Raw genomic sequence first — 13,506 nt, 5'->3', positions numbered from 1 at the left:
CCCCCCACCCCCCCCCCCCCCCACCCCCCCCCCCCCCCACCCCCCCCCCCCCCCACCCCCCCCCCCCCCCACCCCCCCCCCCCCCCACCCCCCCCCCCCCCCACCCCCCCCCCCCCCCACCCCCCCCCCCCCCCACCCCCCCCCCCCCCCACCCCCCCCCCCCCCCACCCCCCCCCCCCCCCACCCCCCCCCCCCCCCACCCCCCCCCCCCCCCACCCCCCCCCCCCCCCACCCCCCCCCCCCCCCACCCCCCCCCCCCCCCACCCCCCCCCCCCCCCACCCCCCCCCCCCCCCACCCCCCCCCCCCCCCACCCCCCCCCCCCCCCACCCCCCCCCCCCCCCACCCCCCCCCCCCCCCACCCCCCCCCCCCCCCACCCCCCCCCCCCCCCACCCCCCCCCCCCCCCACCCCCCCCCCCCCCCACCCCCCCCCCCCCCCACCCCCCCCCCCCCCCACCCCCCCCCCCCCCCACCCCCCCCCCCCCCCACCCCCCCCCCCCCCCACCCCCCCCCCCCCCCACCCCCCCCCCCCCCCACCCCCCCCCCCCCCCACCCCCCCCCCCCCCCACCCCCCCCCCCCCCCACCCCCCCCCCCCCCCACCCCCCCCCCCCCCCACCCCCCCCCCCCCCCACCCCCCCCCCCCCCCACCCCCCCCCCCCCCCACCCCCCCCCCCCCCCACCCCCCCCCCCCCCCACCCCCCCCCCCCCCCACCCCCCCCCCCCCCCACCCCCCCCCCCCCCCACCCCCCCCCCCCCCCACCCCCCCCCCCCCCCACCCCCCCCCCCCCCCACCCCCCCCCCCCCCCACCCCCCCCCCCCCCCACCCCCCCCCCCCCCCACCCCCCCCCCCCCCCACCCCCCCCCCCCCCCACCCCCCCCCCCCCCCACCCCCCCCCCCCCCCACCCCCCCCCCCCCCCACCCCCCCCCCCCCCCACCCCCCCCCCCCCCCACCCCCCCCCCCCCCCACCCCCCCCCCCCCCCACCCCCCCCCCCCCCCACCCCCCCCCCCCCCCACCCCCCCCCCCCCCCACCCCCCCCCCCCCCCACCCCCCCCCCCCCCCACCCCCCCCCCCCCCCACCCCCCCCCCCCCCCACCCCCCCCCCCCCCCACCCCCCCCCCCCCCCACCCCCCCCCCCCCCCACCCCCCCCCCCCCCCACCCCCCCCCCCCCCCACCCCCCCCCCCCCCCACCCCCCCCCCCCCCCACCCCCCCCCCCCCCCACCCCCCCCCCCCCCCACCCCCCCCCCCCCCCACCCCCCCCCCCCCCCACCCCCCCCCCCCCCCACCCCCCCCCCCCCCCACCCCCCCCCCCCCCCACCCCCCCCCCCCCCCACCCCCCCCCCCCCCCACCCCCCCCCCCCCCCACCCCCCCCCCCCCCCACCCCCCCCCCCCCCCACCCCCCCCCCCCCCCACCCCCCCCCCCCCCCACCCCCCCCCCCCCCCACCCCCCCCCCCCCCCACCCCCCCCCCCCCCCACCCCCCCCCCCCCCCACCCCCCCCCCCCCCCACCCCCCCCCCCCCCCACCCCCCCCCCCCCCCACCCCCCCCCCCCCCCACCCCCCCCCCCCCCCACCCCCCCCCCCCCCCACCCCCCCCCCCCCCCACCCCCCCCCCCCCCCACCCCCCCCCCCCCCCACCCCCCCCCCCCCCCACCCCCCCCCCCCCCCACCCCCCCCCCCCCCCACCCCCCCCCCCCCCCACCCCCCCCCCCCCCCACCCCCCCCCCCCCCCACCCCCCCCCCCCCCCACCCCCCCCCCCCCCCACCCCCCCCCCCCCCCACCCCCCCCCCCCCCCACCCCCCCCCCCCCCCACCCCCCCCCCCCCCCACCCCCCCCCCCCCCCACCCCCCCCCCCCCCCACCCCCCCCCCCCCCCACCCCCCCCCCCCCCCACCCCCCCCCCCCCCCACCCCCCCCCCCCCCCACCCCCCCCCCCCCCCACCCCCCCCCCCCCCCACCCCCCCCCCCCCCCACCCCCCCCCCCCCCCACCCCCCCCCCCCCCCACCCCCCCCCCCCCCCACCCCCCCCCCCCCCCACCCCCCCCCCCCCCCACCCCCCCCCCCCCCCACCCCCCCCCCCCCCCACCCCCCCCCCCCCCCACCCCCCCCCCCCCCCACCCCCCCCCCCCCCCACCCCCCCCCCCCCCCACCCCCCCCCCCCCCCACCCCCCCCCCCCCCCACCCCCCCCCCCCCCCACCCCCCCCCCCCCCCACCCCCCCCCCCCCCCACCCCCCCCCCCCCCCACCCCCCCCCCCCCCCACCCCCCCCCCCCCCCACCCCCCCCCCCCCCCACCCCCCCCCCCCCCCACCCCCCCCCCCCCCCACCCCCCCCCCCCCCCACCCCCCCCCCCCCCCACCCCCCCCCCCCCCCACCCCCCCCCCCCCCCACCCCCCCCCCCCCCCACCCCCCCCCCCCCCCACCCCCCCCCCCCCCCACCCCCCCCCCCCCCCACCCCCCCCCCCCCCCACCCCCCCCCCCCCCCACCCCCCCCCCCCCCCACCCCCCCCCCCCCCCACCCCCCCCCCCCCCCACCCCCCCCCCCCCCCACCCCCCCCCCCCCCCACCCCCCCCCCCCCCCACCCCCCCCCCCCCCCACCCCCCCCCCCCCCCACCCCCCCCCCCCCCCACCCCCCCCCCCCCCCACCCCCCCCCCCCCCCACCCCCCCCCCCCCCCACCCCCCCCCCCCCCCACCCCCCCCCCCCCCCACCCCCCCCCCCCCCCACCCCCCCCCCCCCCCACCCCCCCCCCCCCCCACCCCCCCCCCCCCCCACCCCCCCCCCCCCCCACCCCCCCCCCCCCCCACCCCCCCCCCCCCCCACCCCCCCCCCCCCCCACCCCCCCCCCCCCCCACCCCCCCCCCCCCCCACCCCCCCCCCCCCCCACCCCCCCCCCCCCCCACCCCCCCCCCCCCCCACCCCCCCCCCCCCCCACCCCCCCCCCCCCCCACCCCCCCCCCCCCCCACCCCCCCCCCCCCCCACCCCCCCCCCCCCCCACCCCCCCCCCCCCCCACCCCCCCCCCCCCCCACCCCCCCCCCCCCCCACCCCCCCCCCCCCCCACCCCCCCCCCCCCCCACCCCCCCCCCCCCCCACCCCCCCCCCCCCCCACCCCCCCCCCCCCCCACCCCCCCCCCCCCCCACCCCCCCCCCCCCCCACCCCCCCCCCCCCCCACCCCCCCCCCCCCCCACCCCCCCCCCCCCCCACCCCCCCCCCCCCCCACCCCCCCCCCCCCCCACCCCCCCCCCCCCCCACCCCCCCCCCCCCCCACCCCCCCCCCCCCCCACCCCCCCCCCCCCCCACCCCCCCCCCCCCCCACCCCCCCCCCCCCCCACCCCCCCCCCCCCCCACCCCCCCCCCCCCCCACCCCCCCCCCCCCCCACCCCCCCCCCCCCCCACCCCCCCCCCCCCCCACCCCCCCCCCCCCCCACCCCCCCCCCCCCCCACCCCCCCCCCCCCCCACCCCCCCCCCCCCCCACCCCCCCCCCCCCCCACCCCCCCCCCCCCCCACCCCCCCCCCCCCCCACCCCCCCCCCCCCCCACCCCCCCCCCCCCCCACCCCCCCCCCCCCCCACCCCCCCCCCCCCCCACCCCCCCCCCCCCCCACCCCCCCCCCCCCCCACCCCCCCCCCCCCCCACCCCCCCCCCCCCCCACCCCCCCCCCCCCCCACCCCCCCCCCCCCCCACCCCCCCCCCCCCCCACCCCCCCCCCCCCCCACCCCCCCCCCCCCCCACCCCCCCCCCCCCCCACCCCCCCCCCCCCCCACCCCCCCCCCCCCCCACCCCCCCCCCCCCCCACCCCCCCCCCCCCCCACCCCCCCCCCCCCCCACCCCCCCCCCCCCCCACCCCCCCCCCCCCCCACCCCCCCCCCCCCCCACCCCCCCCCCCCCCCACCCCCCCCCCCCCCCACCCCCCCCCCCCCCCACCCCCCCCCCCCCCCACCCCCCCCCCCCCCCACCCCCCCCCCCCCCCACCCCCCCCCCCCCCCACCCCCCCCCCCCCCCACCCCCCCCCCCCCCCACCCCCCCCCCCCCCCACCCCCCCCCCCCCCCACCCCCCCCCCCCCCCACCCCCCCCCCCCCCCACCCCCCCCCCCCCCCACCCCCCCCCCCCCCCACCCCCCCCCCCCCCCACCCCCCCCCCCCCCCACCCCCCCCCCCCCCCACCCCCCCCCCCCCCCACCCCCCCCCCCCCCCACCCCCCCCCCCCCCCACCCCCCCCCCCCCCCACCCCCCCCCCCCCCCACCCCCCCCCCCCCCCACCCCCCCCCCCCCCCACCCCCCCCCCCCCCCACCCCCCCCCCCCCCCACCCCCCCCCCCCCCCACCCCCCCCCCCCCCCACCCCCCCCCCCCCCCACCCCCCCCCCCCCCCACCCCCCCCCCCCCCCACCCCCCCCCCCCCCCACCCCCCCCCCCCCCCACCCCCCCCCCCCCCCACCCCCCCCCCCCCCCACCCCCCCCCCCCCCCACCCCCCCCCCCCCCCACCCCCCCCCCCCCCCACCCCCCCCCCCCCCCACCCCCCCCCCCCCCCACCCCCCCCCCCCCCCACCCCCCCCCCCCCCCACCCCCCCCCCCCCCCACCCCCCCCCCCCCCCACCCCCCCCCCCCCCCACCCCCCCCCCCCCCCACCCCCCCCCCCCCCCACCCCCCCCCCCCCCCACCCCCCCCCCCCCCCACCCCCCCCCCCCCCCACCCCCCCCCCCCCCCACCCCCCCCCCCCCCCACCCCCCCCCCCCCCCACCCCCCCCCCCCCCCACCCCCCCCCCCCCCCACCCCCCCCCCCCCCCACCCCCCCCCCCCCCCACCCCCCCCCCCCCCCACCCCCCCCCCCCCCCACCCCCCCCCCCCCCCACCCCCCCCCCCCCCCACCCCCCCCCCCCCCCACCCCCCCCCCCCCCCACCCCCCCCCCCCCCCACCCCCCCCCCCCCCCACCCCCCCCCCCCCCCACCCCCCCCCCCCCCCACCCCCCCCCCCCCCCACCCCCCCCCCCCCCCACCCCCCCCCCCCCCCACCCCCCCCCCCCCCCACCCCCCCCCCCCCCCACCCCCCCCCCCCCCCACCCCCCCCCCCCCCCACCCCCCCCCCCCCCCACCCCCCCCCCCCCCCACCCCCCCCCCCCCCCACCCCCCCCCCCCCCCACCCCCCCCCCCCCCCACCCCCCCCCCCCCCCACCCCCCCCCCCCCCCACCCCCCCCCCCCCCCACCCCCCCCCCCCCCCACCCCCCCCCCCCCCCACCCCCCCCCCCCCCCACCCCCCCCCCCCCCCACCCCCCCCCCCCCCCACCCCCCCCCCCCCCCACCCCCCCCCCCCCCCACCCCCCCCCCCCCCCACCCCCCCCCCCCCCCACCCCCCCCCCCCCCCACCCCCCCCCCCCCCCACCCCCCCCCCCCCCCACCCCCCCCCCCCCCCACCCCCCCCCCCCCCCACCCCCCCCCCCCCCCACCCCCCCCCCCCCCCACCCCCCCCCCCCCCCACCCCCCCCCCCCCCCACCCCCCCCCCCCCCCACCCCCCCCCCCCCCCACCCCCCCCCCCCCCCACCCCCCCCCCCCCCCACCCCCCCCCCCCCCCACCCCCCCCCCCCCCCACCCCCCCCCCCCCCCACCCCCCCCCCCCCCCACCCCCCCCCCCCCCCACCCCCCCCCCCCCCCACCCCCCCCCCCCCCCACCCCCCCCCCCCCCCACCCCCCCCCCCCCCCACCCCCCCCCCCCCCCACCCCCCCCCCCCCCCACCCCCCCCCCCCCCCACCCCCCCCCCCCCCCACCCCCCCCCCCCCCCACCCCCCCCCCCCCCCACCCCCCCCCCCCCCCACCCCCCCCCCCCCCCACCCCCCCCCCCCCCCACCCCCCCCCCCCCCCACCCCCCCCCCCCCCCACCCCCCCCCCCCCCCACCCCCCCCCCCCCCCACCCCCCCCCCCCCCCACCCCCCCCCCCCCCCACCCCCCCCCCCCCCCACCCCCCCCCCCCCCCACCCCCCCCCCCCCCCACCCCCCCCCCCCCCCACCCCCCCCCCCCCCCACCCCCCCCCCCCCCCACCCCCCCCCCCCCCCACCCCCCCCCCCCCCCACCCCCCCCCCCCCCCACCCCCCCCCCCCCCCACCCCCCCCCCCCCCCACCCCCCCCCCCCCCCACCCCCCCCCCCCCCCACCCCCCCCCCCCCCCACCCCCCCCCCCCCCCACCCCCCCCCCCCCCCACCCCCCCCCCCCCCCACCCCCCCCCCCCCCCACCCCCCCCCCCCCCCACCCCCCCCCCCCCCCACCCCCCCCCCCCCCCACCCCCCCCCCCCCCCACCCCCCCCCCCCCCCACCCCCCCCCCCCCCCACCCCCCCCCCCCCCCACCCCCCCCCCCCCCCGCGCCCCCCCCCGCCCACCCCCCCCCCGACCCACGACCCAGACCCCCCCCCCCCCCCCCCCCCCCCCCCCCCCCCCCCCCCCACCCCCCCCCCGCCCCAGACCCCCCCCCCCCCCCCCCCCCCCCCCCCCAAGCCTCTCCTCGGATGTGAGGCTTTTGTCTGCCTCCACCAAAGTCTCCATTACGTTCCTGACTCCTTTGGCCCACACAGAGGGAAAGTGATGCTTCTAACATAGGCAAGGAAAGCAATTCAAGGAAGAGGATCTCCCCGTCACCCCGGGAAAAATGGAAACCTGGTCAAGATCAAAGGCCACAATCCCAACCAGGGTAAGAAGAAGAGTTGGTTTCTATATCCCACTTTTCCCCTACCTTGAAGGATTATCAAAACAGCTTGCAGTTACATTCCCTTCTCCACAGCAGATACTTTGTGAGGAAGGTGGGATTGAGAGAGTTCTGAGCGAATTGTGACTGGCAAACTCTATGCGTAGGAGCAGGGAAACAAATCCAATTAACCAGATAAGAGTCTACCGCTCATGAGGAGGAGGGGGGAATCAGACCCTTTCTTCCAGATCAGAGTCCATCACTCTCACATATTACACCGCGCTGGCTCTTCAGATCACAGTCGGAGGGGATCACTGTAATCCTATTGGGGTGCAAGTGTGTTCTAATGTTTGGCAACTGAGAAATTAGGATGTGGCCCCTTCCAGAGACTTCCTGAGGGCCTCTCAGTCCTGCGTTGGCCTCAGGCCGGAACACTTCTCTGTGGTTTGGGTGATGGCCACAACGCTGGACTCAGCTGACATGGAGAAACCAGGTAGATGGAGTCGCTCTACCTACACGTGCTGAATCCAGCTTATGCTGCCATCCTGCCAAGTTGACACTTCCACAAGGAAGCAAATGGTGGAACAGGCCTCAATGCAACGTATTCCTGTTCAAGATTTTGATTGATGCATAATCCCAAAGGCAGAAATGTGTGATTCTGGCACCTGTGAAAAAAGTTCCTTACCCAGAGAAGCCACGATCCCGTAGTTCTCCAGCATGACGTCTTCACAAAGAGCTCTCTGGTCTGGATCTAGCAGCGCCCACTCTGCCTCTGTGAAAGACACGGCCACGTCCTCAAAAGAAACCAAAGACTGAAAGAAAAGGCAGATTCAGTCTTCAGAGGTCATGCCAGGCAGAGACGGTTAGCTGGAAGGGGACATTTCGGGAGGGTTAAGGGTGTAAAAGTAGTGGTATTCAGAGCCTCTTGATTGGGCCCCTCAGCACCAACTGCAGGAGAAAGAAAAGTCCCCTTGAGAAAGGAGGGGGGACCCCGAATGTCCTTTGCCCATCTCCCATACCTGGACTGGGGGTGCAGCCGCTGTTTTCACAAATCTAAGAACAGAACAGGTCAACGCTGCTTCTTCACTGCCTGCGAGGGAGGGAAAAGGAATATTAACTTCCACTTCCTGTTCTATTTGGTTGCATGAATCATGTCTCCTGCACCCTCATTCCCAGGGCTGTGAGACCTTGCCCTATGTGCACTCAGCAAGGAGACTCCGCCTTTCTAGAAAGCAGTGGAAGAGGCAAAAGAGAAGCGCAAGGTACCCATGAGCCTCAGGGGCTGCGTGTGACACTGACACCTTTCAGACTTCTGGGATACTTGAAACATCCAGGGCTCTATTTCCTACAGTGCCTCGTCAAATGGCCCAATAAGCATGAGCACAAAACACGTTTGCCCCACTCTTCTTAGAGTTGTGCTGATCCAAAACATGCAGACTTCTGTTTATTCGCAAGACTGAAGGACTCGGCTGAGATTTGTCTGCCTTCTGTTTTGAGCTACTTTGGGTCTCTCTAATGGAGAAAAGAGGGATGTGAATATTGTGAATCAATGTGAGGAGCTGCCTCCATGAATTTTCTTATCCACTTTTATGGGCAGCCCAACTACTGAACATCCAGCACCATAATTTGGATGAAGAAGCGTTCCATTTTTTCCCTGCCCTCAAATTTTTCAATGCCATAGTCGCCTCGAGATTGCTTTACGGAGTCCCAATTTGGATTCAAGCTATTAACCACTCCTTGAATTCTCTTCAATCCAAATTTTTTTCTGAAGATAACTGGACTCCCCAAATTGTGTGCCCTATGCGGCCAACTTTGTCTGGAGTTAAGGTCAAAAACTCCTTGGAATCAGCCGCTTGGCTGAGGACTTTAAGATTCTGGCTGCGAATTCATTTTCTCTCGGACTGTAATTCCCTGGTCCACCGTCTGCTCTCTGACACCCATTCCAACCCCTGGTTTTCCATAATTGAAGAAAAAATTGCCTCCATTGGACTGTCAGTGGATTCACTTTGCCCTTTGTCCTATTCAGAAGCTTATAGGAAATTAAAAGGTCAACTATTGGATGGAGAGTTCTCTACCCTAATCACCACAGCCAAGAAAACGTGTTCCCCCCTGTATTTTTCTCTCCCATTTGAACGGGGCCACTTGGCATACTACCTGTATTGCTTAATAAACCCTGTTCAAAGGAGAGCCATAATGCTCGCCAGGTTTAATGTTATGTCTTCTGCCTTGTTACATGGCAGATTTAATAAGCAAGATAAGGCTAAAAGATTGTGCCCATGTAATGATGGCTCAGTTGAATATCTGGCCCACCAATTACTACACTGTCTCAGATTCAAGGAAATCAGATCCAAGTATGTGAATCTCACTCCTTTACATTTACCCGATCTCCCCGATTTAATTAGATTACACTACCTGTTGGACAACCCTGATCCTTCTCTCTGTATGATAGTGGCAGACTTTCTCCTGGAAATTACTAAATGCCAGTAGATTTCCTTAGACCTAACATGTATATCCTGTATTGTATATGCCTTTTAATCTGTTTTTATTATTGTTGTACTGCTCTATGCCAATAAAGGCTTGCTATTCGCTATTCGCATTTTTTCCCTGAATTCTCCACCCATCGAATTAACCGGGTGCCCCAATCCCAGTCAGTCAGAACGAGTCCTTACCATGTGAGAGGGCAGCTTGAGCACATTCCTGGGCCGGGCCCAGCTGCTCTTCCTCCAAAAGAGCTCTTTCCAACTTAGCTTCCATCTTCACAGATCGATCCAACCTCTGAAACAGAAGCAACGGCAACAAGTTTGAGGAGGAGTAGAAGGAGAAGAGTTTTTATTTATTCCATGGTTTTCTTGACCTTAAAGAGTGTCAAAGTGGCTTACAAACTCTTTACCTTCTTCTGCCCACAACAGACACCTTGTGAGGTGGGTGGGGCTCAGAGAAGTTGGAGAGAACTGTGACTAACCAAAGGACACCCAGCAGGCTTCATGTAGAGGAGCAGGCATACAAACTTGGTTCACCAGACTGGAGTCTACAGCTCATGTGGAGGAGGAGTGCAGAATTAAACCCAGTTCTCCAGAGCAGAGTCCACCGCTCTCAACCACCACACCAAGAACCGGATCCTACCCGGCTCCCACACTCTGTAGCTTTCATTAAGTAGACCTGATAAGGTTTTCTTTCAACACTGTGAACTATCTGGAGGAGTAAGAAATTCCCCAGAAGGAGGGGCTGCTGACGCACCTTCTTTATTCTCCTGTTCAGATGATTAGAACTTGGACAAATATCAGGCAGGGAAGCCTTAGGAGAAGGTCAAATATTGTAGCTGGAACTGGACATATCTGGAAAGAGAAGCCCTCACCTGTTCTGCCTGCCTCTTCTCCTCGGCCTGACTCAGGAGGAAACCCTCGGCCAGGGCCACTGCTTGGGAGCTGCTCTCTGGCCCACATCCTCTGACCCAGCGCTGCATTTCAGGGGGCAGGACGGTCAGGAACCGCTCCAAGATCACCAGGTCCAGGATCTGCTTCTTGGAGTGCCTTTCTGGCATAAACCAGTTGTTGCAAAGTCCGTGGAGCTGGCTGCAAACCTCTCGGGGCCCATCAGCATCACGATAGCGGAACTGCTGGAAGCGTCGGCAAAGCACTTCTGAGTTCAGGGTCTCCCGATCCAAGACCTCTGGCATGGCTCTCTCCCAGAATGCAACACCAGTCCCAGCATGGATGGAACAGGGGTCCTTCATTGCTGTCTTGCCAAGTCCAGGTGCTCCTGTGTCCTGCTCTTCCATCTCCTTCTTCTTCTATTGGGTTGGCTCTGACTGTGAAAAGATTCCTTTACTCACTTGGGTATGAAGACGGGCTTCTTCCTGTGGGGGTGGGGCTGGGTGGGTAGGAGGCAGAAATCAACATGTCAGAAGGAAAACAAAAGAGAATAATTACACATGGTGGATAAGAACAAAAGTGTGGCTTGTAATATTTCGCAGTACTACATGCCAAGTTCCTTGAAATATGCCTGTTTGGTCCTTTGGAATGTTTAACTGTTTCTCGCTCCTTAAAGATGTTTCTTTGGGTCAGGCTGTTTTAGGGGCTTCGGGTGGCTACTGAGTGGGTCAGGAGATATGCCCATCCACAGCCATAGGAATCTCCTGTCAGCGAAGGTCAAGTGTAAATCTTGTGCTGGAACAGAGTGGGATTGCATCAGGGGTGTGGTTTGTGCTCGGATCGAGGCACAATTGGATTGCTGGGATGAATGGAGGTTGGGAGGGGGGCCACAAACCCAGGGGATTTCCAGGCCTTCCCTGGATATTGGCAACCCTGCATCTGGGAGATGAGGGGGAGGATTAGACAAAATCATTAGTGGGACCCAAACACAGGCCTCCTGTGACTGAGCCCTTGCATTCCTCCCTCTTGGTTGTTTGGAGGTCTGTGATTCTCTTGTCTGGCAAAAACAATTGCTCCTCTCACTCAAACCCCTGGGCGGGAAGGACAATCTGGCCTCCACCAAGGGAGCTGGGGAGGGATGGGCAGGTGTGGCAGGACCCTCCCAGGAATGCATGCCCATGTGCCACTGGTCCCTTCTGTACAGGGTGGGCAGCAGGCTGATACCAGGGGGCATGGCTTCACCAGCATGCTCTGCCTGTCACAGGGCAGTCACCTCGTGTGATGATTGGTGGGTGCCGGTGGTGTTTCCATGGCTATTGGTGGCCGGGCTAGACTGTCTGGACCTTGGGAGCCAGTTTCTCAAATTTCCCTCCACTGTGCCAGGCAGGTCTTTGACACCAGTTCACAGGCCCGTCTCCCCAAGCACTGGGCTGTTCGGTTAAGGCTGTGCATGATCCTCAAACAAGAAGTTCCCTTCCCACATGCCCATTTTTACTAATTTATTTATTTTAATTTACTTCATTCAGTTGGGAAACTTTGAAATACATTTTCTCTCCCCCCTCACAGGAAGAACCAAAACACAAGAGAAGCTACCGGCACCGCATCTTATTCACTAACTTTGCTATCCTGAATGGCCCGATCTTTTCCCAACCTGCCAAAGGCTCCCCTCAGCCAGAGCAACCGCCAGCAACGTCCGACCGTCTTAACTGACTGACTGGTGGAGAGCCGTCCGTCCGTGGCCGGATTCGCAGTGTCCCCTGCCTCCGTTACCAGGGGGGTTGGTGTCCAAACTTCCAGATCAGCAGTCGATCCATCAGAATCAAGGGAGGAAAGGGATTTGGGGTGTTTTAAATCCACATATCTAAAGAAAAATTACTCTGCCTCACTCAAAAGGACAGCAATAAAAGCATAAAAGTGAATAGAAATGATAAAAAAACCCTATTACTCCAATTTCTCAAATATCAGCAATGGAAACAATAATGCAATACATGAACAGCACTAGGAAAAATATTTTTTCTAAGGAAAGAACTGAGGGACTTGATGACCAGGATCGGGGTGCGTGTGAATAAGGGGAGGGGGGGGCATAAGAAGCTCTTCTCCCTATTCATTGCTCCCCCCCCTTCCTTTGGGGCCTGCCTAACAGATCCTGGCCCCCCTCCATTTCACCCCATCCTCAAGCCCTCAGTGTGAGGACTTTAGCCCCAGAGGCCTCGTGTCCCTCCCCTAGAGAACCCCCTTGGAGCTGAATTCCACTGTCGAACAGCCCTGACGGTCAGGATGGGGGGACACGTTTTACACGCCCAATGCAGAAGGCCGGAGGGACTCGGGAAAGTCCAGCCTGGAAAAGGGGAGGCCGAGGAGGGTCACAATTGCTCTCCTTAAGCATTCGAAGGCCTGTCACATAGAGGAGGGCAGGGAGCTCTCCCCGTCGGCAGCAGAGGACACGACTCGCAATCAGGGGTTGAATGTACAGGTGGGAAGGTACTGGCTGAATTGTTTTTCTTACACCAATTTGACAGGGGAATCAGCTACCCAGAGAGGTCAGAAGCTCCCCTTCCCTGTTCACAATGGAGAGCCACCCGACCTCAGCCCCTGACGCTCTCCAGGGTTGTTTAGATGCTGAGGTTGGTTGGTTGAGTGGGAGTCAGCTGAAGTTAAATCCTACAAAGACGGAGGTCCTGTATCAACTGCCGATCGAGTACCGGGTCATGTTTAAAGTTTTTGTTTTGACCTTTAAAGCCATTCGCAGACTAGGACCTACTTATCTATGGGACCGTCTCTCCCTATATCGCCCCGCTAGGCCCCTCCGCTCATCGGAGGCTGACCTCCTGGTGATCCCCAGCCCCAAAGTGATCCGGCTGGACTCTACAAGGCTTTTACAGCCCTGGCCCCTACCTGGTGGAACAGGCTTCTAGGAGAGATCAGGGCCCTGCGGGACATACTGAGTTTCCGCAGGGCCTGTAAGACATTTGGCCAGCCGGGATAACATCGAAAATCTGCTATAATGAACATCTGGGCTCCCGCGAGCGCAAGGAAAGGAGGGGGAAGAATTTTTTTAATGCCGTCTGAAATTATGTAAATTATGTTTTATGGTTCCTTATTTTTAGTGGGGTTGATTGCTTTTAATGGATTTTAAACATCTGCATTTGACTGTTGGCCATCGCCCTGAGCCCTCAGGGGGAGGGCAGTATACAAATTCAATTAAATAAAAATAAATAAATAAATATCCTTCTGACCTTGGGCACAGAAACAAAAGAGAACAGCAAGGTAGAAATGAAAACATTGTTATTATCAGGAGGCAAATGCGTTCACTGGAAAGCAAAGCAAGTAGAAACCTTTCAGGATTTGGGGACTCCTGCATTATCCTCGATAGGCCAGATTGCCCATCTCTAGGAATCAGTCTCCTCAGATCAGCAGAAAGGAGCCGTGTGGCGTAGTGGTTAAGTGCTTGTGTAAC

At 70.5% G+C, this 13,506-nt stretch overlaps 1 protein-coding gene across 1 annotated transcript in view; it reads right to left on the bottom strand.

Moving 5' to 3' along the window:
* The window catches only part of LOC125428558 (zinc finger protein 135-like), a gene marked incomplete at its 3' end in the record, with an annotated part of 139,086 nt that extends 126,226 nt beyond the window's left edge, over positions 1–12,860 (bottom strand). The window contains exons 1-4 of the mRNA XM_048488867.1: positions 10,034–12,860; positions 9,348–9,453; positions 7,698–7,768; positions 7,364–7,490 (exon numbers count right to left, since the gene is read on the bottom strand). Coding sequence (XP_048344824.1) covers positions 7,364–7,490; positions 7,698–7,768; positions 9,348–9,453; positions 10,034–10,456 — 727 coding nt within the window. The remainder of the gene's footprint in view (positions 1–7,363; positions 7,491–7,697; positions 7,769–9,347; positions 9,454–10,033) is intronic.
* Between the last annotated feature and the right edge of the window lie 646 nt (positions 12,861–13,506).

The sequence above is a fragment of the Sphaerodactylus townsendi genome, linkage group LG03 (genome assembly GCF_021028975.2).
Source record: "Sphaerodactylus townsendi isolate TG3544 linkage group LG03, MPM_Stown_v2.3, whole genome shotgun sequence".
Lineage (NCBI taxonomy): Eukaryota > Metazoa > Chordata > Lepidosauria > Squamata > Sphaerodactylidae > Sphaerodactylus > Sphaerodactylus townsendi.
This window is presented reverse-complemented; position numbering and strand designations above follow the sequence as displayed.